The following is a 27644-nucleotide window of genomic DNA, read 5'->3' on the forward strand; positions in this document are numbered from 1 at the left end:
AGGCATATTATTCAATAGTCATGTAAACGTCTTACTCTGCTTAATCGGCGTAAGGCCAAAATCTAAGTAAGCATACGGCAATTAAAACACCTGGTTTTCTGAGCAATCTTTCTAATTATTAATACATGTTAACACCTTAAATCGACATTCCAGCTGTGTATTTAATGAGAGCATGTGCTAGCACCAGCCAAGCGAGCCTCCATCTTTAGCGTTGTTGGGAAGCGTTGGGAACAACAATGTATGCTTCTTAAAAATAGTTTTCACATACAAACTTTACATGTCCGAACTCAGAATCAAATATGCTTCCCAAAAATAACATATTCGCTGTGGTGAAATGTTTATTTTGATTGGCGATGTTCTGCATTTATCAGAGTGCCATCAGTTAGCCTTATTTCAGATGTATCCATGTAAACAGGATTAGTTCCAATTTGCAAAGTATGTAAATGTTTTAGCGAGATATTAATCTGACTATCCACAATAATCACATTATTGTGTGCATGTATCCACACTTATTGAAGTTGTTTGTGGTGATGAGGGGCCTTGTACAAAACAAAGTAATCAGTGATTGGATGGTCTCTAACCAATCAGAGTATCAAAGCCAATGCCGAATTTTCAAACATGTGTATTTTGGACCAACCCATCGGTTTCTGGACCATCAGACGCACTGTGGAGAAGAAACTAACATCTGTGAGTGTGGTATAGCGTTTAGCCAGAGCAATTAGTCTGGGTAGCCAGGCAAGGGTTTATTCATCACTATTCTGACATGTGCACTGTAGTTCCTTTGTTTCCCAAAAGGTGGCATTATAATTCCTCTCAACTGCAACATATGCATCCTCAAATCAAATCGGTCACATCCGTTGAATGCTAATACAATACAATACAATTAATTAAAATGGCTAACAGCTACTACACCATGTAATAGAAAAGGTTGGGATCACCTCTAGCCAGAGACAGTAAGGATGTGTCCATTTATAGAAACAGATAAATTAAGTCTTCACTGTTGCCTGGGCGATGAGACACAGGAAATGGAGGATAGAAATGCCACAGTGGGGTCTCTGGGTGGTTCTGATTGGTGGCTCAATCAGACTTCAGTACAATAATCTCTGGGACACACATGGATAGGAAGAGGAATGTCATCATCAAATGAGGAAGTGATGGTGCAAATGTGACGGCAGACAACTCTTATCGCAGTAGGGACCATTTCATCTGTTCTTTTGCAGACCGAAGCACTCAGTTTGGTTAAGTGTCCCTCATCCTGCAGATGCAATTCATTAGCAACAAACATAACAAGGGAAAACCTATAGTTAGGTAATGTCCATCACCTCAACATCAACTACAGCTAGAATTTTCTTTAACATACAGTATGAAACAATAACGGAAGTTTCCAGGACTTTCTAACTGTGATATTTAAGGGAAAGGTGGTGGTGTGATTACAACCAGTAATACTACTTTACAGGAACAATACATAAATAAATTTATCATTTTAATTCTGCAGACAAAAGTCTATCAGTAACCATTATGAGGCATGCGGGCCGAGGGTTGGCGATGAAGATTAATGCACAGAGTGGAAGAGGCAGACATCTGCAGCCTGTAAAATCCATCAGCATGGCACTCAGAGAGTCTGCCAAGTATAGAGCAACGCCACCTAGCTAACAGTGGAGCCTCATTAACAGCTACACTGGGAATGCTCCCCTTTGTTCTCTTCTCTTTTCAATACAATAAAACTAAATGTTACAGCTTAATATAATGCTGGAGAGAAATTAAATCATTTTTGAAATAGCCAACAGAACAATTAGGGCTTTTCAGGGATAAAAAGAGCGGGAAGCATTAGATGTATGTGCTTAAGATTGCCAGCCTGACAAACCACCCAGTCAGCACTTGACCATGTTGTTCGCTAATATCAAAATCGCATTACTATCAAATACACATGTGTGAAAACCAGTATTACAGAAGTATAACATTTACATTTAAGTCATTTAGTCTTATAAGAAAAATGTGCATTCACCTTATGACATCCAGTGGGACAGTCACTTAACAATAAGATATGTAATACAATTTTAACAAGTTTGAGTAAATATTAGATTGTCGTAAATAAGTGCAATTACCTGAGACACAGTGTGTTTTGTTAGAGGAACATCATCTCCCCTGTAAACGTGAAAATAAAGGGGGAGGGAAATCAAATCAAATCATTTTAACGTTGTCGACATCCGGGAAGCACAGTACTCAGTGAAAACAGAACCATGGTGTTTGACTGAGGAGGAGGAAGAGCGTCGGGGGCCTTACACCGAGGATGACTAGGGAAGACAGAAAAGGACATATCACTCAATGGCTGACATCTAAATGCTTAGAAAAATGGGCTTCCTCCCTTACCCTGAACAACCTTACATTGAGGAGCTATTGTATCGTCTAGGGGTGGAGACTAGTAGGACGGTTGATTTATATTGGCCTGAGAACCAATCCAGTCACAGAAACCTAAACTTATGTAACAGAGTATTTAACTGGTAAACTTTGTGGTAGGTAGCCAACAAATAGTGTCCTGTCTTCCTATATCTTGGCTACCCCATGGTGTGATGGGGTAGCCGTGGACAGTATCCAGGTATAAGTGTCCAGCCATGTCTTCTACCATTGTCCTATATTCTAGATGGAAAAGTTGATTTGGTCAGAGTCAGAGGGCACTGTTGTGATGAGAATACAGAGACCCCTGCTTTGTGGTGAGGAGAGTTCTCTGCCTACACCCATCCACAATCTCACCCACTGCCAGGAACAGGCCCTCCATGTTCTCCAGCAAGGCCCACCGCCCTACATTTTACAGGCAGGAGGACACGAGAGCTTAAACACACATTAGGACCTCTATGGAAATAAACAGTGTTACAAATGTCTCATTCTGTGGCTTACAGCACAGTCCAACCTGTACGAGGGACCTTGACACGACTCCCTTTCCTGTCGTAAATTTCCCAGAGTTCTAACCAGGTCACGTCATGCATAGTTTAATTGTTCTCTGTGTTTTCTTAGTCACACACTTCTACTTGTGTCGACCAAACCTTATTGGACTGAAGTTTATCGCTCTAATTCATTATACATGTTACATAATCTAATAATTACATTTGTCTAATTATTCATTTTATATATATATATATATTTTTTTAAATAAATTCCCTTATCAATGCCATATACTGTTACCAATGTAGTAGGAAGGAAGAGCTGGAGGCGTTGGACCACAACCCTGGTAGCAAGGCAAGCAGACTATTATAAAGGTCTAGACTCCTTGGTAGAATGATGCCCTTACAACACAGAACACATTACTTATGTATTAATAAAACTGCCTAGGCTGTACTAAAACAATTCAGTATACCTACTGGTGTGTCAGTAGTTATGTAGGTAACTGCTGAACTTGCCAGGTTATGAGCCATGGCATGGTTTCCCACTTATCTTGCATTTCTTCCCAACATCATGCCTCCTCTGTCAGAAAGCGTGACAGCTACTCTACACCTCATTACTCCACTTCCGTTAAACCCCCTAAACAGGAATTTGACATTCAGTAAATTCAAGGTGATAAAAATAATGTCTAATAACACTCTCAATCAAGTAAAAATAGTATCTGTACCATGTACAGTTGACAATACAGAATGAACTGCCGCTACACCACATACAAACAATACTTGTTTTAGAAACATACCTGATCCTAATAGCAAAGCTTATACAATAAAGACACACGCTTTTAAAAAATAATCTACATTTATTGAAAGTTAGTACAAAAGTTTAAATATAACTGTCCATCAGTATTCCCGTTGTGTCCCTTCTGTTAATTTAAAATGACACTGAAAGACAAAGATTAAAACAATTAGAAAGTTAGTTTAGCCACACAAAGCATATCTCATCTTTAAATAATCGGATGTGTGGCCAATACATCAAGCAGAGGTGGCTACACGTAAAAATAAATAATCCAGCATACCCATGGTGTCAAGATTGGTCCTGCAACTGCCGGTCATCCCAGTACAGGTGTAGGGATGAGAGGTGCAAGATTAGGTGCACTGGAGCAGACATCTTACAGCCCTTAAAATGAAAAGAGAAATAGAGAAAGTACATAAACATTATTAAAGCAATGAGTGATTTTATTCTAGATTTTTATGCACTACAAATGCCAGATCTAGTGATAAATGTTGAGGACATTGGGCCACGTATGTTGTCATAAATGCAACGGTACAAGGATAGCAGTCAAGGTTGGCATCATTCAGTTATTTTGGCATCCCAAAACACTGCTATAGCCCTCCTTTTCTAAGAATAAATAATTTTGCTGGAATAAAACTCCTATGGAGTCCATGTTAGTTCATTTGCCCTGAGAGGTGACATGGACTGCTAACATATATACAAAAGGTGAGTGTTACACATACAAGTTGATCAAAAATATCTTACCTAACAGCATGGTATAAAATACCCCTTCTTTCTCGAGCTACCTCTCGCTAGTCTTACAAGAGCAATCATCTGTACTCAGACTGCTGCTGCCCCCTGCTTCACTGGCGGGGATCTTGCTACTTCTCTCCCTCTCAGCTGGCTCCTCCAAATGAATGGCTAGTCAAGTTGTGTGTGTAAACTAGACTCCAATTGATTGTGAAGCTATGAGCCAACAGAGAAGCCTTTAAGAAAACATATTTTGTCCATTGACAACAATGCTAATCTTATGGGGAGAAACCAACTCGGCGGCCCCGAAGCAAAAAGGCCTTTGACCTTTATTTTCACCATCAAATCAAATCAAGGGCATGGCGGTAAATAATCTAAATGAAAATCAACTTTTGTAAACAATGACACCTGCTTTGATACTGAATATGAACATAGCGTAAGTACTCTGATCATTGATGATTCTCCAATAACACTTCGTACCATCTACTCAGCTGTTGAGTGCTCATCTCATGTAAGACAATCAACAGGAACCCATCAACCAAAATTAGAACATGTAAAAAAACTGAACTGAAAAGCGGTTTATTGATCTTGATTTGGTGGCAGTTAAACCTTTAAAAACACCCTATCGGTACAGGGAAATCAAAATACCTACATAAAACCTCAGAATGCTTTACACTTCAAAAATAACCAAACCATATAATCCTGCTGGGAAGTATTTTGACAAGAACGGTTTGACCCACCCAGTATCCTCCTTCCCTTTCCACATTATTTTTCCTTGTCTACTGTACATCTCTTCATGTGGCAGTGCTTGGCTGAGCAGATATAGGAGGTAAACCTGCTGCTTCTTTTCTGGTCACCTCACCTAAGTAATGTAGCCTGTTGGAAAATACGGAACAACATTGTTACATTTTGCACCTTTCTTCATTATCTGCTACATTTGAGGGGTCAAGAGGATAAAGCCAGGAGCAAGCCTTCAGTTCAAGCCCATTACACTGCATAGCAAAGGCAAGGAAGGCAGATCGTGTGTGTGTGTGTAGTTGGGGGGGGGGAGGTTCAAACTCAGTCCAATCCAAATACGCATGCCAAGGGGATAAATACAGTGCCTTCAGGAAGTATTCATTCCCCCTGACTATTTCTAAATATTGTTGTGTTACAGACTGAACATAAGATTATTAAATTAGGCTTTTTTTGGTCACTGGCCTACACGCAATAGTCCCCAATGTCAAAGTGGAATTATGTTTAGATGTATTTTTTAAATATTTTTTTTTACAAATTAAAAATGTAAAGCTAAACTGTCTTGAGTCAATAAGAATTCAATCCCTTTTTTTATGTCAAGCCTAAATAAGTTCAGGAGTAAATATGTGCTTCACAAGTCACATAATAATTTGCATGAACTCAGCATGCAATAATAGTGTTAAACATGATTTTTGAATGACTACCTCATCTCTGTACCCCATACATACAAGTATCTGTAAGGTCCCTCAGTCGAGCAGTGAATTTCAAATACAGGTTCAACCACATTGACCAGGGAGGTTTTCCAATACCTCGCAAAGGGTACCTAATTAGTAGATGGGTAAAAATAAAAAAGCAGACGTTGAATATCCCTTTGAGCATGGTGAAGTCATTAATTGCACTGTGGATGGTGTAACAATACACCTAGCCACTACAAAGATACAGGCGTACTTCCCAGCTGCATCATATTATGGATATGCTTGTAATCGCTAAGGACTGGGGAGTTATAGGGTTCATTTAAACGGAATGGAGCTAAGCACAGACAAAATCTTAAGAGGAAAACCTGGTTCAGTCTGCTTTCCAGACACTGGAAGATTCATTTTTCACCAGGACAACAACCTAAAACAAGGACAAATCTACACTTGGAGTTGCTTACTAAGAAAAGACACTGGCCAAGTTACAGTTTTGACTTAAATGTGCTTGAAAATCTACGGCAAGATTTGAAAAATGGTTGTAGGGAAAGGGTATACCTAATCAGTTGCACAACAATTGAACCCAACCCCTCAATCAGAGGTGTGTGTGTGTGGGTGGGGGTGGGGGGGTGGGGTAAATATTGCACAATCCAGGAGTGCAAAAGTCTTAAGAGACTTACCCAGAAAGGCTCACAGCTCTAATCACTGCCAAATGTGATTCTCAGGGGTGTGAATACTTATGTAAACCTTATGTTTACCTCAGATAATACATTTAAGCACATGTATCAAATGTTCATGTATCACGGTATATGATGATATATGATATCGCCCCTAAGCTTACTGGCCACATGAAGGTGCTGCTTTGACTTCTAAAAACTGCTGCATCTTGTGCTTGTCAAGGAAGCCATATAGCCATTTCCACTATCTTTTCCTCTAATGTATGGACTCCAAGACTACATTTAACAACCCAATCAAGAGGTGCAGTACAATGTTTGTAGTACAGTGCTTACCTCAGAACTGTCAGCATCCGGAGCCCCCTCCATACACATCACTGGAGCCCCCTCCATACACACCACTGGAGCCCCCTCCATACACACCACTGGAGCCCCCTCCATACACACCACTGGAGCCCCCTCCATAACCACCACTTGAGAATGGGCCAGGCCTCACATAAATGCTCAACTCAAGGGACTAGCTACTAGAGAAAAGCTTCTATCTTCCTTCCATACAACACCAGGGACTTAGGTTCCGTTCTTTTAACTTCAAGGGAAAGTGTAGCGACATGGGACTTACTGCCACCAACATATGGGCCGCTGCTCCTGCCCCCTCCACTGCCATAGCTGCCACCTCCTTTCATTGGGCCGTAGCTGGACGACAACGACTGGCTGCTGTAATTGCCAAAGTCCTTGTAATCTCCAGCACCACCACCAGCTGTGCTGCTGCCGCCACCGTTAGCTCCATAGTTACCTGCAAGAGGACACAGATAAAAGGCATTTTACACTCCAAGCTATCCATTACATAAAGCTAACCAGATTCAAAACTAAGTGATGGCATTTTTTATATGTGCAGTTCACCCTTGCGTGATTGACTTACTACCTCCGTAGTTACCACCACCGCCGCCTCTGTCATTGTTGTATCCTCCTCCACAGCTGCCACCCTGGTTGCCATTGCCACCTCCTCCGCCATAGCCCTGGTTGCCGTCACCATACCCGCCGGGGCCTCCACCATAGCCGCCACCTAAGGAAACAAGTATAACAAGTTAAGCTTTTGGACAAACCGGCAAAAGATCCCAGGACAACGTTCCCCACATTCTAATTTAGAATATCTAGGCAGAGGAACTCACCATTGCCTCCATAGTTATTATTTATCAGTCATTATCACCATATCCTCCACCTCTCCCTCCACCAAAACCACCTGGGGGGGTCTTTTTTAAATCTTTACTGGTGTCAGACTAACTTGAAACCACCTGCATTGCACCGGGGAAACTAACTAGTACATTAATTCCCTGTGGAACGAGGCTGAATATGGTTTAAATGGTATTAAAAGCCCTTGAGTGCTCATATCTCTAGGGCTGGGAATTGACAGGGACTTCACGATACTATATCACAATACTTAGGGGCCGTTACGATATGTATTACGATTTTATATGTATGGAGATTCGATATTTTATTGCAATTTGATGTTCCAAACATAATGCTCACTATATGTCTGCCGCAGAGACCAGAGAGAGTCATGAGAAAAATGGTTTGATCAGTCATGTAAATAAGTGCTGAAAACATGTTAGTTCACTATTTAAAAAGATGGACAACAGTCAAAAGTTTAGGCGCGTCCACTCATTCAAGGGTTTCTTTATTTTTATTATACTGTAAGAGAGAATACAGTAGATGGCACGGGTCAAAATGATTGATTGATGACCATACGTCATGATGACGTGTACATGTCTGAATATGGGCCCCCTTGATCTCTTTGTGACTGGATCTTTCATCACCTGAGGAATGAATTGGCACTGTTCATTTGCTGACACAATTAGGAAAGCCAAAATAACCTAATATTATGAAAAATGTATACTCACCACACAATCTGAGAGGGATCCCCATCGTTCAAAATAGTTCCGCAAACTCATCGGTGGTCTCGAAACTCAGCCCACCAATGAAGAGCTTGCGGAGCTGCTCCGGCTCACGGGGATACTGAAATTAATAATAGCAGGGAAACAAAATGTGTTAGAAGCAAATGGGCATAATTAGCTACTAACCATGTCAGGCCAGGTCTCCACTTACAGGTAATGGCTATAGATAGCACATCTTCAATATAGATATATGTTACTACAACCGCCAGAAATGGTCTACTGTACCGTTAAAATGCATTTTTAACGCAAATATTAGTTAGCTCTTTAAAGTCAGCGACACAAGCCTAAGAAGTTCTCACAAGAGCGCTAGCTAGTTAGTTAGCCAACCAATCTTGCTAGCATCACTGCGCGCCCTCGACTAAAGTTAGTACTTCTAGTTTAGCCGGCTAGCTAATGGCAACTGTAGACCTTATTTGATGTATGCCCCATTAAAAATGTAGTTGTGTTGGATCCTGTATTTTACATTATAGCCATTACCATATATATGATTGAATATTATCTGCTGTTGGCTTGTGTGGATGTATGTATGTGTTATGCAACATAGCTATCTTGAAACATTGTTAAAAGTTAGGGCCTTTCTCATGATGGAAAAGTAGCATGGAGACAGGAACTGTTCAATGAGTTGGGAGGGGGGCACATTCAGAGCGGGGTGTTGCGAGAACAAGCGGTCTTTTGTTAGATAACAGGAGCCAGGTGCGAGATAACGGTATGGAGCATAAGAGCCTGGATGTTCTTCACAAGCAATTTACATCTATCAAAGAAGCGCCAAGAGGCGGGGACCCGCCTGAGCGCCTGCAATAGGCTGAGCAAGTTTAAACCATGCCCAGTCTTTACTGTGATAGGCCAACAGACGGGTTGGAACTATGTCTATCACAGTATAAAGAATACTGTTTTACATACGTCTAGTCAGTTCTCTGTTCTGCCCTGCGTGGTATTACAGTGAGCCCGTATATACGAAAGTTGCATTTGACATTTATTACTTAGCTAATAAAAAATAAATAGTATAAAATCGGTGACTCATTGCTATATTTATCCTGATACCAGATTTGAATTTACGCAACCATAACAGTTGCAATTGTGAAGAAATGGGGTAATGACCTTACAAAAATCTCTTCATAATAAGTTAAAATATTGATGATTCGCTAAATAGCAATTTAGACAGACCTTTACGCCTGCAGCGCTAGCTAATGTTAGCTAGCCAGAGTTCTACATGGCCTGCGGTCATGTTCAGTTAGCTAAATACTGCGTCACATACAAATAACACATGACAAACGCTACAACCTAACACGTTAATTAATTAACTAGCTAGCTAACACTGAATAGTATCCAATACATACAAACGTAGATACCTCCTTCGACATGTTATGGTTCAGCCGTAGCGTGGATAAAACCGAACTACTTTATGCGCGAACTCGTGCAAAGTTAGAACAACAACAGCATTGCTGTGTGCGTGATAGGAATCAACAACCTAGTGATCTTCTTTAACGGCGGTTGGCATCCAATGTTGCATTACCGCCACCTACTAGACTGGAGTACAACTCTCTTATACTTTGCTTGTGTGAGCAACCATTTTCTGTCCATGATGTTTCGAAGACATGCTTGGTGTGTGGTTGATTATTCTGAATAGTATGTGTTAAGTTTGTCCATCAGCAAGTTTTATTCATGTGACAATATTCAATTTGTTCATTATGTAATACCACTGCAATAATGCCAGTTTGTTTGGAGATGCTTTGCTGCTTTAAGGTTTATTGGCACCGCCCTCCAATAAGGTTGCTGTCTATAATTAAGTAGCCCTTCACCATGACTCTCAGTTCCAGTTCCAGCATGTATGTTCTGTAAATTATATTCCCAAATATTTTATTTTCTGTTATGCTGTGTGCACTCAACTGACATGCATGATTGTTGATGATGCCGATGCTAAAATGAAGGGAATTAAATAGTCTATAATGCGCACCAGAGCAGCATTATTAGTTTATTTATTCTTGCTCACAGATAAAACTGAAGGAATGCAGAATTTACATTATTAATATTTGCAAAACACACATTTAAAATACGTAACACATAATAGATTACATCAATAGAATACAGAACACTTGAAACATTACAGGACATTTTTCATGATGGAAATGCCGATAGCCTGGTTAGCCAATGTGCAGGGGCACTGGTTTGTTGGGCTAATTGAAGAAGTATGTACATGAATGTATAGTTAAAGTGACTATGTCATGTTTTGTCTTATATTGTCTTGTCATTATGCTTTCCCTTCTGTTCGTTTCCCCCTGCTGGTCTTTTTAGGTTCGTTCCCTTTTTTCTCTCTCTCTCCCTCTCTCTCTTCTCTCTATCGTTCCGTCCCTGCTCCCAGCTGTTCCTATTCCCCTACTCAATCATCTAATCTTTTCACACCTGTTCCGTATCTTGCCCTCTGATTAGAGTCCCTATTTCTTCCCTTGTCTTCCGTTTCTGTCCTGTCGGATCCTTGTATATTGTTCGCCGTGCAGTGTCTTGTTTCCCTCAGATGCTGCGTGTGAGCAGGTGTCTGAGTCTGCTACGGTCGGTGCCTTCCCGAGGCAACCTACAGTTTATGGTCGAGTCTCCAGTCTGTCCTCGTCACTACGAGTGGAATTAGTTTTTTATGTTTTGTTTTCTGCTCTGATTTGTCTAGGAGTATTGCCTATTTCCTTTACTGGAATAAAGACTCTGTTTTCGCCAAGTCGCTTTTGGGTCCTCATTCACCTGCATAACAGAAGGATCCGACCAAGAATGGACCCAGCGACTATGGATTCTCTCTACTCTACTCTTGAGTTCCAGGGAGCGATGCTCGGCAGACACGAGCAGGAATTGTCAGCTGCTCGGCATGCCGTTGAGACCCTGGCCGCTCAGGTCTCCGACCTCTCAGGACAGTATCAGAGTCTTCGTCTCGTGCCACCAGCTACTTCCGGGTCTTCCGAGCCTCCGGAACCTAGGGTTAATAACCCACCATGTTATTCTGGGCAGCCCACTGAGTGCCGCTCCTTTCTCACCCAGTGTGATATAGTGTTCTCTCTCCAACCCAACACATACTCAAGAGAGAGCTCGGATTGCCTACGTCATATCACTCCTTACTGGTCGGGCTCGGCAGTGGGGCACAGCTATCTGGGAGGCAAGCGCTGAGTGCACTAACGATTATCTGAACTTTAAAGAGGAGATGATAAGGGTTTTTGATCGTTCAGTTTTTGGGAAAGAAGCTTCCTGGTCCCTGTCTTCCCTATGTCAAGGTAATCGATCCATAACGGATTACTCTATAGAGTTTCGCACTCTTGCTGCCTCCAGTAACTGGAACGAGCAGGCGTTGCTCGCTCGTTTTCTGGAGGGACTCCACGCTAAGGTTAAGGATGAGATTCTCTCTCGGGAGGTTCCATCCAGCGTGGATTCTTTGATTGAACTCGCTATTCGCATTGAACGACGGGTAGACCTTCGTCACCGAGCTCATAGAAGAGAGCTCGCGTTAACTGTGTCTCCCCTCTCTCCGACACTACCATCTTTCCCCACTGACTCTGGTGTTGAGCCCATGCAGCTGGGGGGTATTCACATTTCGACTAAGGAGGGGGAACGGAGAATCACCAACCGCCTCTGTCTCTATTGCGGTTCCGCTGGTCATTTTGTAATTTCATGTCCAGTTAAAGGCCAGAGCTCATCAGTAAGCGGAGGGCAACTGATAAGCGCTACTAGACGGTCCTCTCCGTCAAGTACCTGTACTACCTTACCGGTCCATCTACGCTGGACCGGATCGGCAGCTTCCTGCAGTGCATTAATAGACTCTGGGGCGGAGGGCTGTTTTATGGACGAAGCCTGGGCTCGGGAACATGACATTCCTCTCAGACAGTTAGGGGAGCCCACGGTCATGTTCGCCTTGGATGGTAGTCCTCTCCCCAGTATATTATGTGAAACACTACGTTTAACCCTCACTGTATCTGGTAACCATAGTGAGACCATTTCTTTTTGATTTTTTGTTCACCTTTTACACCTGTTGTTTTGGGTCATCCCTGGCTAGTGTGTCATAATCCTTCTTTTGATTGGTCTAGTAATTCTATCCTTTCCTGGAACGTTTCTTGTCATGTGAAGTGTTTAATGTCTGCTATTTCTCCTGTTTGTTCTGTCCCCTCTTCTCAGGAGGAACCTGGTGATTTGACAGGAGTGCCGGAGGAATATCATGGTCTGCGCACGGTCTTCAGTCGGTCCAGAACCAACTCCCTTCCTCCTCACCGGTCGTATGATTGTTGTTCTGATCTCTTCAAGAAGCGTTTTGCATCCGCTCCTATCCTTGTTGCACCTGACGTCACTAAACAGTTTATTGTTGAGGTTGACGCGTCGGGGGTGGGCGTGGGAGCCATTCTGTCCCAGCGCTCCGATACTGACGATGGGGTCCACCCTTGTGCGTATTTTTCTCATCGCCTGTCACCGTCGGAACGTAACTATGATGTGGCTAACCGCGAACTGCTCGCCATCCGTTTAGCTCTAGGCAAATGGCGACAGTGGTTGGAGGGGGCGACCGTTCCTTTTGTCGTTTGGACTGACCAAAGGAACCTTGAGTACATCCGTTCTGCCAAACGACTGAATGCGCGTCATGCTCGTTGGGCGTTGTTTTTCGCTCGTTTCGAGTTCGTTATTTCTTATTGCCCGGGTACTAAGAACACCAAGCCTCATGCTTTATCCCGTCTCTTTAGTTCTTCTGTGGCTTCTACCGATCCCGAGGGGATCCTTCCTGTTGGGCGTGTTGTCGGGTTGACAGTCTGGGGAATTGAAACACAGGTTAAGCAAGCACTCACGCACACTGCGTCACCGCGCGCTTGTCCTAGTAACCTTCTTTTCGTTCCTGTTTCTACTCGTCTGGCTGTTCTTCAGTGGGCTCACTCTGCCAAGTTAGCTGGCCATCCCGGCGTTCGAGGTACTCTTGCTTCTATTCGCCAGCGCTTTTGGTGGCCTACTCAGGAGCGTGACACGCGCCGTTTCGTGGCTGCGTGTTCGGACTGCGCGCAGAAGAAGTCTGGTAATTTTTTTTCTGCTTCTGCTCCTGGTCTTGCTGGGTCTCAGTCTGTTCCCTGCCACCGCATCTCTCCTGGTCTTGTTCCTGCCCTTGCTGTGTCTCAGTCTGTCCCTAGTTGTTACTCTCCTGGCCTGTTTGGTCCTGTTTGCTCTAAAGCTTTCAGTTCTCTACCCGTGTCTCATTTTTTTTTTTTAGAGTAGTACCCTAGTTTCCCTTTTTATCGTTTTCCGTTACGGTCCTGAGGAGAGGAGTTGGGTTCTTTCTCGGGACGTGCTGGACCGTTTGTGATCTATGATTTCCTCCGTTGCCGCCAGTGTTCCTCCTCGAGAGCGCCAGGAGGCGCTCGGTGAGTGGGGGTACTGTCATGTTTTGTCTTATATTGTCTTGTCATTATGCTTTCCCTTCTGTTCGTTTCCCCCTGCTGGTCTTTTTAGGTTCGTTCCCTTTTTCTCTCTCCCTCCCTCTCTCTCTTCTCTCTATCGTTCCGTCCCTGCTCCCAGCTGTTCCTATTCCCCTACTCAATCATCTAATCTTTTCACACCTGTTCCGTATCTTGCCCTCTGATTAGAGTCCCTATTTCTTCCCTTGTCTTCCGTTTCTGTCCTGTCGGATCCTTGTATATTGTTCGCCGTGCTGTGTCTTGTTTCCCTCAGATGCTGCGTGTGAGCAGGTGTCTGAGTCTGCTACGGTCGGTGCCTTCCCGAGGCAACCTACAGTTTATGGTCGAGTCTCCAGTCTGTCCTCGTCACTAGGAGTGGAATTAGTTTTTTATGTTTTGTTTTCTGCTCTGATTTGTCTCGGAATATTGCCTATTTCCTTTACTGGAATAAAGACTCTGTTTTCGCCAAGTCGCTTTTGGGTCCTCATTCACCTGCATAACAGACTATGCATATATGACAAACAGAGAGTAGCGGCAGCGTAAAAGAGGGGTTGGGGTGGCACACAATGCAAATAGTCCGGGTAGTCATTTGATTACCTGTTCAGGAGTCTTATGGCTTGGGGGTAAAAACTGTTGAGAAGCCTTTTTGTCCAAAACTTGGCACTCCGGGTACCGCTTGCCTTGCGGTAGTAGAGAGAACAGTCTGACTGGAGTGGTTGGGGTCTTTGACAATTTTTAGGGCCTTCCTCTGACACCGCCTGGTGTAGAGGTCCTGGATGGCAGGCAGCTTAGCCCCAGTGATGTACTGGGCCATATGCATTACCCTCTGTAGTGCCTTGCGGTCGGAGGCTGACCAATTGCCGTACCAGGCAGTGATGCAACCAGGATGCTCTCGATGTTGCAGCTGTAGAACCTTTTGAGGATCTGAGGACGAATGCCAAATATTTTTTGTTTCCCGAGGCCCTCTTCATGACTGTCTCGGTGTGTTCGGACCATTCTAGTTTGTTGGTGATGTGGACAACAAGGAATTTGAAGCTCTCAACCTGCTCCACTACAGCCCCATCGATGAGAATGGGGTGTGCTCGGTCCTCCTTTTCCTGTAGTCCACAATCATCTCTTTAGTCTTGGTTACGTTGAGGTATAGGTTGTTATTCTGGCACCACCTGGCCAGGTCTCTGACCTCCTCCCTATAGGCTGTCTCGTCGTTGTCGGTGATCAGGCCTACCACTGCTGTGTCTCCTGCAAATTTAATGATGGTGTTGGAGTCGTGCCTGTCCATGCGGTCGTGGGTGAACAGGAAGTACAGGAGGGGACTGAGCACGCACCCATGAGGGGCTCCAGTGTTGAGGATCAGCGTAGCAGATGTGTTGCTACCTACCCTCACCACCTTGGGGCGACCCATCAAGAAGTCCAGGATAGAGTGGCAGAGGAAGGTGTTTAGTCCCAGTTTCCTTAGCTTAGTGATGAGCTTTGAGGGTACTATGGTGTTGAACACTGAGCTGTAGTCAATGAATAGCATTCTCACATAGGTGTTCCTTTTGTCCAGGTGGGAAAGGGCAGTGTGGAGTGCAATAAAGATTGCATCATCTGTGGGTCTGTTTGGGCAGTATGCAAATTGGAGTGGGTCTAGGGTTTCTGGGATAATGGTGTTTATGTGAGCCATTACCAGCCTTTCAAAGCCCTTCATGGCTACGGACGTGAGTGCTACGGGTCTGTAGTCACTTAGGCAGGTTGTCTTCGTGTTCTTGGGCACAGGGACTATGCTAGTCTGCTTGAAACATGTTGGTATTACAGACTCAATCAGGGACATGTTGAAAATGTCAGTGAAGACACCTGCCAGTTGGTCAGCACATGCCCGGAACACACGTCCTGGTAATCCGTCTGGCCCCGCATCCTTGTGAATGTTGACCTGTTTAAAGGTCTTACTCACGTCGGCTATGGAGAGCGTGATCACACAGTCGTTCAGAACAGCTGATGCTCAGTGTTGCTTGCCTCGAAGCGAGCATAGAAGTGATTTAGCTCATCTGGTAGGCTCGTCGTGTCACTGGGCAGCTCGCGCGGCTGTGCTTCCCTTTGTAGCCCTGCCACATAGGATGAGCTTCGGAGCCGGTGTAGTACGATTCAATCTTAGCCCTGTATTGACTCTTTGCCTGTTTGATGGTTCGTCGGAGAGCATAGCAGGATTTCTTATAAGCTTTCGTTAGTGTCCCACACCTTGAAAGCGGAAGCTCTACCCGTTAGCTCAGTGCGAATGTTGGCTGTTCTCCATTTTTTATTTATTTTTTTATTTCACCTTTATTTAACCAGGTAGGCTAGTTGAGAACAAGTTCTCATTTGCAACTGCGACCTGGCCAAGATAAAGCATAGCAGTGTGAACAGACAACACAGAGTTACACATGGAATAAACAATTAACAAGTCAATAACACAGTAGAAAAAAATGGGCAGTCTATATACAATGTGTGCAAAAGGCTTCTGATTGGGGTATGTACGTACAGTCACTGTGGGAATGACATCCTCGATGCACTTATTGATAAAGCTAGTGAGTGATGTGGTGTACTCCTCAATGCCATCGGAAGAATCCTATATGTTCCAGTCTGTGGTAGCAAAACAGTCCTGTAGTTTCGCATCTGCTTCATCTGACCACTTTTTTATAGACCGAGTCACTGGTGCTTCCTGCTTTAATATTTTCTTGTAAGCAGGAATCAGGAAATCAAATCAAATCAAATCAAATGTATTTATATAGCCCTTCGTACATCAGCTGATATCTCAAAGAAACTGTACAGAAGGAGGATGCAATATAAATATTCCTCTCCAGGTGCATTCAAGTTATCACTAAATAATTGATTAAAACACCGTTTTACAAGGAAGGTCTACAATAGCCTCAGCAGAATTCTGTTGGGTAGCACCATGGTGTAGCCGGAGGACAGTTAGCATATGTCCTTCACTGGGTACATTGACTTCAATAAAAAACATAGGAGGCTCATGGTTTTCACTCCCTTCTATAGACTTACACAGTAATTATGACAACTTTCGGATGACATCCTCCAATCTATCAGAGCTCTTGCAGCATAAACTGACATGTTGTCCACCCAATCAAAAGATCAGAGAATTAATCTAGTAATGAAAGCATAAGCTACAGCTAGCTACAGCTAGCTAGCACTGTAGTGCATAAAATGTGGTGAGTACTTGACTCAAAGAGAGAAAAAGACAATAGCTGAAAGGTTTTGAACAAAGTAATTTCTCCCAAAATTAAGGAGAAGAGAGAGACGAGAGTTAGCTATATTTCGTAGTATATATATTTTTTCACTTTCACTTACTTAGTTAGTGTCAAATGCAGCTAGCTAGTTTAGGACACTCAAACACCCGGCTCAAACAGAGAGGAATGCTATGTTAGCTAGCTGGCTTTGGCTATCCAACAATTGAACTCTTCCAAGTCAAGGTAAGATTTTGGTTTTATTAATTTATTGCAACCGGGGCCCACCGGTGTAACTGTTGTCGTGGGTTTACTAACGCGTTAGTTCTAGTAGCTATGTTGACTATGACCTGACAGCGATGTAGGCTGTGTATCGGTTAGCGGTCATGATATGAAGTTTTGGCTTGGAAAGGATGTGTTATGCACTGAAGTCTATAAATGAAGGGAAAAGGTGAGAGGAGGAGAGCATGTACAGTGGGGAAGACAAGTATTTGATACACTGCCGATTTTGCAGGTTTTCCTACTTACAAAGCACGTAGAGGTCTGTAATTTTTATCATAGGTACACTTCAACTGTGAGAGACGGAATCTAAAACAACAGTCCAGAAAATCACATTGTATGATTTTTAAGTAATTAATTTGCATTTTATTGCATGACATAAGTATTTGATACATCAGAAAAGCAGAACTTAATATTTGGTACAGAAACCTTTGTTTGCAATTACAGAGATCATACGTTTCCTGTACACCAGTCAGTTATAAACCAGTCAGTTATAAACCAGTCAGTTATAAACCAGTCAGATATAAACCAGTCAGATATAAACCAGTCAGATATAAACCAGTCAGATATAAACCAGTCAGATATAAATGGAGGCAATGGAAATCCCTCAGCTGTGACGGTTCCAAGATGTCCCCCATGTCCCCCACCCAGCACCTCTCCTCCCAGTCCTGCAGGCCCCTCACCTGGCGTCCCTTCCGCAGTGAGGTAATGGGAACCGCCAACTGGCCAAAACCCTGGATAAACCTCCGGTAGTAATTGGCAAACCCTAAAAACCGCTGCACCTCCTTTACCGTGGTTGTAGTCGGCCAATTACGCATGGCCTTAACGCGGTCACACTCCATCACCACCCCCGAGGGAGAAATGCGGTAACCCAGGAAGGAAACGGCTCGTTTGGAGAACACACATTTCTCAGCCTTAAGTACAGGTCATGCTCCAGCAGTCGCCCAAGTACCTTGCGCACAAGAGACACATGCGCGGCGCGTGTGGCGGAATAGATCAGGATATCATCAATATACACCACCACACCCTGCCCGTGCAGGTCCCTGAGAATCTCATCTACATAGGATTGAAAGACGGCTTGGGCATTCTTTAACCTATACTGCATGACAAGGCCAGATGTGGTACTAAACGCGGTTTTCCACTCCTCTCCCTCCCGAATAGGCACCAGATTATTCGCACTCCTGAGGTCCAGTTTCGTGAAAAAACGCACTCCGTGAAATGATTCTACCGCCGTATTTCACAAAAAAGAAAGTTGAGGAGACGGATGACGTGGAGGACCGAATGTACCCCTGTCCCAGAGATTCAGTGACATATGTCTCCATAGCCAACATCTCCTCCGGTGACAATAGGTACACGTGACTCCTGGGAAATACAGCGTTTACCTGGAAGTTTATCGCGCAATCCCCCCTGAAGGAAATAGCCAAATCGGCGTATTCTGAGGGAGTGCGCACAGTGGAAACCTGGTCTGGACGCTTGTTGCAGGAATTAAATTCCTCTATGTTTTAATACCAATTAAAATTAAACACTCTGTCAATTCATAAGGATTTGTATGACCCTTATTTTATAAAAATGGACAGAGCCGAGTCTTAAAGTTAAACAGCAGATTTTATTCACGAGAGTACTGCTCCTTACACATTTTACCAAGAATTTAAACTGAAAATTACGTCAGCGTTTTCTAAATGTTCCGTCTCTTCTTGACACGGGTGGAAAGGCTCTATAGTTCTCAAGCCTTCCCACCTCGCCTAGAGCCAAGGTCAGCCAGTGTAGATAAGCATTCTAGCCAGTCTGGCGATATAGTTCATTCATTTCTACCAAGGAACAGACAGTCATTGTTCTAATTCTTGATTATATTTACACACATTATATTCAGTACTAGGATTAAGAAGAAAATTCATACATATACAGTAACATAATAGTATTCTGATTAGTACATATACAGTAACATAATAGTATTATTTTTAGTACTTATACAGTAACATAATAGGATTCTGATTAGTACATATACAGTAACATAATAGTATTCTGATTAGTCAGTCCTGATTGAAATGTATACATAATTAGTCATTATTGATTTTTAAAAATCCCTTAACAACTCTCCACCGACATGGCACCGATGGAAACTCTGAAACACCTACCTGTCACGCCTTGGTCATTGTATTTTGTGTTTTTGTTATGTTTGGGTAGGCCAGGGTGTGACATGGGTTTATATGTTGTTTTTCGTATTGGGGTTTGTAGTATTTGGGATCGCGGCTATTAGGGGTGTTGTATAGGCTTGGCTGCCGGAGGCGATTCTCAATTGGAGTCAGGTGCTTATCGTTGTCTCTGATTGGGAACCGTATTTAGGCATCCTGACTTTCATTTGTATTTTGTGGGTGTTTGTTACTGTCTCTGTGTAGTGTTCACCAGATAGGCTGTAATAGGTTTCACGTTCCGTTTGTTGTTTTTGCATTTACGAGTTATTTCATGTATCGTTCCGTTTTCCTTCATTAAAGTCATGAGTAACCACTACGCTGCATTTCGGTCCGACTCTCTTCTTACAACAGACGAACGGCGTTACAGAAACACCCACCACCACTCACGGACCGAGCAGCGTGTAACTGGAAACAACACAGATAACTGGCAGGTGGGCGGCCGACCCAGAGAGAGTGCAGGCGCCCGCCTGGGATTCGCTTCAGTAGTGCGAAGAGGGCTACAGGCGAATCGAGTCAAAGAAAAAGACACGCTGGCTAAAACGGAGAGACGCTGGTATAAACAGGCAGCGACAGCTGGAGCAGCAAAGGAGGATGAATTATTCGGAAAATGGACATGGGAAGACGTGTTGGATGGTAAAGGTTGTTACACTTGGGAGGAGATATTGGCCGGAAGAGATCGCCTCCCATGGGAACAGGTGGAGGCACTAAGGAGAGCAGAGGCAGCCGGAGATAGGAGCCGACGATACGAGGGAACACGGTTGGCAAGGAAACCTGAAAAGCAGCCCCAAAAAATTATTGGGGGGGCTAGAAGGGAGAATAGTTATGCCAGGTAGGAGACCTGCGCAAACTCCCTGTGCTCACCGTTGGGCTAGAGAGACCGGGCAGGCACCGTGTTATGCTATGGAGCGCACGGTGTTTTCAGTGCGGGAGCATAGCCCGGTGCGGCACATACCAGCTCTTCCTATTGGCCGGGCTAGAGTGGGCATCGAGCCAGGTAAGCTTGGGCAGGCTCGGTGCTCAAGAGCTCCAGTGCGCCTGCACGGTCCGGTCTATCCAGAGCCACCTCTACACACCAGTCCTCCGGTAGCAGCTCCCCGCACCAGGCTTCCTGTGCGTGTCCTCGATCCAGTACCACCAGTTCCAGCACCACGCACCAGGCCTCCAGTGCGCCTCGCCTGTTCAGCGCAGCCAGCGCTTTTCTCCTCTCCTGCGCTGTCGGAGTCTCCCGCCTGTTTAGCACAGCCAGAGCCTTTCTCCTCTCCTGCGCTGCCGGAGTCTCCAGTCTGCCCAGCGCCGCCAGTACTCCCAGTCGGCCCAGCGCGGCCAGTGCTCCCAGTCTGCCCAGCGCGGCCAGTGCTCCCAGTCTGCCCAGCGCCGCCAGTGCTCCCAGTCTGCCCAGCGCCGCCAGTGCTCCCAGTCTGCCCAGCGCCGCCAGTCTGCCCAGCGCCGCCAGTGCCGCCAGTCAGCCCAGCGCTGCCCGACAACCAGTCTCTTCCAGATCTGCTCGACAACCAGTCTCTTCCAGATCTGCCAGCCAGCCAGGATTTACCGGAGCCCCTCTGTCCTGAGATGCCCCTCTGTCCCGAGATGCCCCTCTGTCCCGAGCTGCCCCTCTGTCACGAGCTGCTCCTCAGTTATGTGGGGATCTGGGTGAGGACTATTAGGCCATGGTCGGCGGAGAAGGTGGATTATCCCAGGATGCGAAGGGGAGGAAATAGGACATTTATGGAGTGGGGTCCACGTCCCGAGCCAGAACCGCCACCATGGACAGACGCCCACCCGGACCCTCCCTATGCTCTTCTGTCACGCCTTGGTCATTGTATTTTGTGTTTTTGTTATGTTTGGGTAGGCCAGGGTGTGACATGGGTTTATATGTTGTTTTTCGTATTGGGGTTTGTAGTATTTGGGATCGCGGCTATTAGGGGTGTTGTATAGGCTTGGCTGCCTGAGGCGATTCTCAATTGGAGTCAGATGCTTATCGTTGTCTCTGATTGGGAACCATATTTAGGCAGCCTGACTTACGCTTTGTATTTTGTGGGTGTTTGTTACTGTCTCTGTGTAGTGTTCACCAGATAGGCTGTAATAGGTTTCACGTTCCGTTTGTTGTTTTTGCATTTATGAGTTATTTCATGTATCGTTCCGTTTTCCTTCATTAAAGTCATGAGTAACCACTACGCTGCATTTGGGTCCGACTCTCTTCTTACAACAGACGAACGCCGTTACACTACCTGAACACTCCTCTGACCACCCCTGGAGAGCCCCCTGTTTCCATTCAATCCTGGAATTGTGACTAGCCAAGTTTGCAGATGACACAACAGTAGTGGACCTGATCACCAACAACGTCGAGACAGCCCACAGGGAGGAGTTGAGGGCACTCGGAGTGCGGTGTCAGGAAAACAACCTCTCACTCAACATCAACAAAACAAATGAGATGATTGTGGACTTCAGGAAACAGCAGAGGGAGCACCCTCTATCCGCATCGAACGGCCAGCAGTGGAGAAGGTGGAAAATGCTAAGTTCCTGGGCGTACACATCACGGACAAACTGAAATGGTCCACCCACACAGATACCTCATGAGGCTGAAGAAATTTGGCTTGTCACCCAAAACCCTGACAAACTTTTACAGATGCACAATCAAGAGCATCCTGTCGAGCTGTATCACAGCCTCCTATGGCAACTGCACCACTCTCAATCGCAAGGCTCTCCAGAGGGTGGTGCGGTCTGCACAACGCATCACCGGGGGCAAACTACCTGCCCTCCATGACACCTACACCACACAATGTCACAGGAAGGCCAGAATGATCATCAAGGACAATAACCACCCGAGCCACTGCCTGTTCACACCGCTATCATCCAGAAGGCGAGGTCAGTACAGGTGCATCAAAGCTGGGACCGAGAGATTGAATAACAGCTTCTATCTCAAGGCCATCAGACTGCTAAACAGCAATCACTAACTCAGAGAGGCTGCTGCCAACATTGAGACCCAATCACTGGACACTTTAATAAATGGATCACTAGTCACTTTAAACAATGCCACTTTACATAATGCCACTTTAATATTGTTTACATATCTTAGATTACTCATATCACATGTATATACTGTATTATATACCACCTACTGCACCTTGCCTATGCCACTCGGCCATCGCTCATCCATATACGTATGTACATTTTCTCATTCACCCCTTTAGATTTGTGTGTATTAGGTACTTGCTGGGGAATTGTTATATTTACTTGTTATATATTACTGCACTGTGGGAACTAGAAGCAGAAGCATTTTGCTACACTCGCATTAACATCTGCTAACCATGTGTATGTGACCAATAAAATTTTATTTGATTGGAAAGGGAAGGTTAAGTTGGCCACAGACAATCATCCTGAGATCGACTTAGGTCTGTCATGGTATTTTTCCCCCCCGTTTTAGCCACTGCTGTCATCAGCAAAAAAAAAAAAAAAATGTTGTTATTGATACACATCTTTTTTAGGGTTACGATTTCCACATGGCCATATTTCCATGTTACAGTGCTTGTTTACGGAAAACAGACGGAAGACAGTGGACTACCTGTGTAATTAGCTATCTGTGTCTCCGAACACCTGCGTGTAAACGGAAGAAGGAAGCCACAAACGTGTTGTCACTGAAAAATACTGTTGACTGCAACTGTAAACCGGTTAACCATGTTCAGTGCATTTTGCATTTGTGAAATTATTTTGATGTGATATGGAAGTATAGGGATTTGTTTTTATATTGAACAAAAATATAAACGCAATATGTAAAGTGTTGGTCCCATTGTGTCTGTCTGTACTAAAGCCCTTTTGTGGAGAAAACTCATTATGATTGGCTGGGCCTGGCTCCCCAGTGGGTGGACCTGGCTCCATGTGGGTGGGCCAATGCCCCCCCAGGCCCTCCCATGGCTGTGCCCCTGCCCAGTCATGTGAAATCCATAGATTAGGGCTTAATTTATTTATTTAAATTGACTGATTTCTTTTATCAACTGTAACTTAGTAAAATATTTTCAATTGTTGCAATTTGCGTTTATATTTTACTTCAGTTTTAGAACCGTACCTCAAATGAGAATTGATTCACGTTTTGATGAAGTTTTTGGCGAACAGAGCTTAGTCTCTGGACTAAGGAGTAACGCTGGGTTCCTTTAGTCCAATATTGGGCTAGTAATTTTGTATTTCTAAAATATCCAATTTCAGTTTGTGACAAAACAAACAATTATGGTTTAGAGAGTCATTGTACTATCTAGACTGCTGTGAAATATATTTTCCATAACCAAAAATATTTTATTTTCAGCTGTTTGAAGCTGGTGTATAAAACCGAAAGTAAAAGGCTCAAAACTAACCTTCAGAAAGGGAAGCATAGAAATACCGCACATAGAACATACATTAAGCTGCAGCTGGCCCAAAACAGAGCAGTGTGCTTTGCTCTTCATTGTAATCAGAGGGCTGATATAAATAATATGCATGCCAGTCTCTCTTGGCTAAGAGTTGAGGAGAGACTGACTGCATCACATCTTCTTTTTATAAGAAACATTAATGTGTTGAAAATCCCAAATTGTTTGCATAGTCAACTTACACACAGCTCTGACACACACACTTATCCCACCAGACATGCCACCAGGGGTCTTTTCACAGTCCCCAAATCCAGAACAAATTCAAGAAAGTGTTCAGTATGTGTTGTAACATTGCGTTGTTTCCTCTATAACCTGTTACTTTATATGCCTTGCCACCGTGATAGGCCTAAAGCCAAGTAAATAAGAAGACACACAGTGGCAAAATAAATTCAACATCTGTCCAGTGAAGTCCACAAAACATATTGCATGTAACAAACAAACAAACAGCATTGTCAAGCAAGTTAATGTGTCCGACATTGTCTGACTAATAAAAAACGATTTATTTAGAACCACGGAGACTTACCGCAAGTCGCAAAGAAAACAGGAGCTGCCTCCAATATTCCAACACCATTTCAACTTCAACATCATCAAAACCCCTATACTTATTCTAATACAGTGACAACTAAAAGATACCAAAAATGATTTATTTCCGATCAACGTCAGCTAATTATGATGTGGCTGTCCATGGTACTGATTTGTGTGTGTGTGTCTATGTATGCTTGGGGGCATGCGTGCAATTAGAAAACATGTTGACTCGCCCTACTTATAGAGAAACGACAATGCCATCCCCCTCTCTCTCATGTTTCCAGAACAGTCTGTAAATCTGTCATACATTACCCGCTTTTGGTTTCTGTTGTCCTAAGCTACCCTAGCTACAATGCTTGCTCGCTAGCCTAACTTCCTTTCATGGCATGGGCAACTATGCGCTAGCTAGTTAACATTAGCCTACTAGATACATCTAGCTACATATTGAACTTCCATCCAGGGGCACAATGTATGAATTTATGGTTGATTCAGAATGGCCTTTATTATCATTAGCCAGTACAGATAATTAAGTAAAACCACAAGTCCAAATCCCTACCTCCATCTATGCATAATTTAGGAAAGGGACAACTTTAACTAGCTAGCCACCGAAGGACAACAACACAATGAGAGTCTGAGGTCTTTAGTCCTCTGGAGCAGGTTTTCATCAAGGATCTCTCTGTACTTTGCTTCGTTCATCTTTCATTCAATCCTGACTAGTCTCCCACTCACTGCCGCTGAAAAACATCCCTGCCACCACCATGCTTCACCGAGCCCAGTGTGTTCTTGGGAACCTTCAATGCTGTAGAAATTTTTTGATACCCTTCCCCTGATCTGTGTCTCGACAACAATCCTGTCTCGGAGCTCTACGGGCAACTCCTTCGACCTCATGGCTTGGTTTTACTCTGACATGCACTGTCAACTGTGGGACCTTATATAGGCAGATGTGTAGGTGTGTGCCTTTCCAAATCATGTCTAATCAATTGAATTCACTACAGGTGGACTTCAATCAAAAAACATTAGGGATGATCAATGGAAACAGGATGCACCAATTTCGAGTCTCATAGCAAAGGGTCTGAATACTTATGTAAATAAGGTATTTCTGTGTTTTATTTTGAATACATTTGCAAAAAAATTTAAAACCTGTTTTCACTTTGTCATTATGGGGTATTGTGTGTAGATTGCTGAGGATTTGTTTTTTATAATCCATTTTAGAGGCTGTAATGTAACAAGATGTGGAAAAAGTCAAGGGGTCTGAATACTTTCTGAAGCTACTGTATTGTGTTCCCTCCAGGTTGTAGAAAATAACAGAAGCTATGAATTATCTGTTCAGACCCCAGTCATACCTACAGTATCTACAGAATTTTTAAAAGGTGCTGTTGTAGTATTCAAGGAAAAATACCTTGTTGAAAGATATTTCTTTGTTGAAGATCAAACAAAAACACTATAGTAAATACTACAGTATTTATACTGTCGTAAACTGTAAATAATAAAGTGTACTACAGTCATGTCCGAGAAAACACTACAGTAATACTATAGTATTTATACCATGGTATACTATTTAAATAGAGTACAGGCTTCACTGAATGACACCAGAGACAGAACACAATATGGAATTTTATTGAATAGTTTAGGGTAGGCCTCGATGCTGAGAACAGGTGGACCTATGCAGTTGCCCAGTTGGGTGTAGGGCTGGGGAGGTGGAAAGTTTTGGAAGACTGTAGCTGCAAAACAGCAAGTGGGATACACAAGGTTTGAATTGACATATTAATACCCCTAGATTCATTCTATTGATGGTTCTTTGTATATATCCATAAAAATGATGCTGATTCGTGATTTTGACTGGCCTGTCTGTCTCATACCGACTCCCGACACATTCATTACTATGGGACAGCTGGAAATCGAATTTGAATATTGAAACAATATTGCAAATGTCAGAGACAGACAGCAAGGTTTATACAAATCTCTACTGTTGAAAACTAAATATTAGTCTAAAATAAATGTGAGATAATGTCTTGATTTTTTATAGTGGAGATCAAGTTTATAAATTGCCTGGCTGGGCTGATGAGACATTGGATTGCGCAGTCAGATGGAACAGAGTAAATGGGCATTTTAACGTCATAGATTTAGCCGGTGGTACCTTGTGGAATAGACACAGACTGGAGTGTCTATTCCACAAGTGTAAGTGCTGGTAAAGTGTTATTATTTGCGGGATTATTTAAGATACTGTTTGAAGAGGTAGGGTTTCAGATGTTTTCAGAGATGAGTAGGGACTCTGCTGTCCTAGCTTCAGGGGGATGCTGGTTTCACCATTGTGGTGCCAGGACAGAGGAGAGCTTGGACTGGCCTGAGCGGGAGATGCCCTCCCATGGGGTGGGAGCCAAGAGACCTGAGGTGGCAGAATGGAGTGCTCAGGTTGGGGTGAAGGGGTTGAGCATAGCCTGAATGTGGGGAGGGGCAGTTCCTCTTGCTGTTCCATAGGTAAGCACCATGGTCTTGTAGGGGATGCAAGCTACAACTGGAAACCAGTGGAGTGTGCGGAGAAGCGGGATGACATGAGAAAACTTGGGAAGGTTGAAAACCAGATGGGCTGCTGCGTTCTGGATAAGTTATAAGGGTTTGATGGCACAAGCAGGGAGCCCAGCCAACAGCAAGTTGCAGTAGTCCAGATCGGAGAGGACAAGTGCCTGGATTAGGACCTGCGCCACTTCTTGTGTGAGGTAGGGTCGTACTCTACGGATGTTGTAGAGCATGAACCTGCAGGGGCGGGTCACTGCTTTGATGTTTAGAGAATGACAGGGTTACACCAAGGTTCTTTGCACTCTGGGAGGGCGACACTGTGGAGTTGTCAACTGTGATGGAGAGGTCTTGGAGCGGGCAGGCCTTTCCCGGGAGGAAGAGGAGTTCTGTCTTGTTGAGCTTGAGGTGGTGTGCCGACATCCAAGTTGAGATATCTGCCAGTCATGCAGAGATGCATGTCGCAACCTGGGTGTCAGAAGGGGGAAGGAGAAAAATAGTTGAGTGTCATCCGCATAGCAATGATAGGAGAGACCATGTGAGGATATGACAGAGCCGAGTGACTTGGTGTATAAAGAAAAGAGGAGAGGGCCTAGAACCGAGCCCTGGGGGACACCAGTAGTGAGAGTACGTGGGGCAGACACAGATCCTCTCCACGGCACCTGAAAGGAACGGCCTGCCAGGTAGGATTCAATC

At 44.0% G+C, this 27644-nt stretch overlaps 1 protein-coding gene across 5 annotated transcripts in view; it reads right to left on the bottom strand.

Moving 5' to 3' along the window:
• Nucleotides 1-3747: 3747 nt before the first annotated feature.
• The window catches only part of LOC124019432 (heterogeneous nuclear ribonucleoprotein A2 homolog 1-like), a 35644-nt gene continuing 11747 nt past the window's right edge, over nucleotides 3748-27644 (bottom strand). Inside the window, exons 3-7 of one of the 5 annotated variants that reach the window (XR_006835781.1) lie at nucleotides 8395-8509; nucleotides 7416-7559; nucleotides 7116-7289; nucleotides 3953-5274; nucleotides 3750-3818 (exon numbers count right to left, since the gene is read on the bottom strand). Coding sequence is in view for 4 of the 5 variants with exons in the window: in XM_046334778.1 (XP_046190734.1) it covers nucleotides 7021-7289; nucleotides 7416-7559; nucleotides 8395-8419 (438 nt within the window). In the remaining variant the exon portion in view is untranslated. Of the gene's footprint in view, nucleotides 5275-6544; nucleotides 7290-7415; nucleotides 7560-8394; nucleotides 8510-27644 lie in introns of those variants that run through there. The other 4 variants (XM_046334801.1, XM_046334794.1, XM_046334785.1 and 1 more) reach the window with 4 other exon arrangements.

Source organism: Oncorhynchus gorbuscha, linkage group LG03 (assembly GCF_021184085.1).
Source record: "Oncorhynchus gorbuscha isolate QuinsamMale2020 ecotype Even-year linkage group LG03, OgorEven_v1.0, whole genome shotgun sequence".
Taxonomy (NCBI): Eukaryota; Metazoa; Chordata; class Actinopteri; order Salmoniformes; family Salmonidae; genus Oncorhynchus; species Oncorhynchus gorbuscha.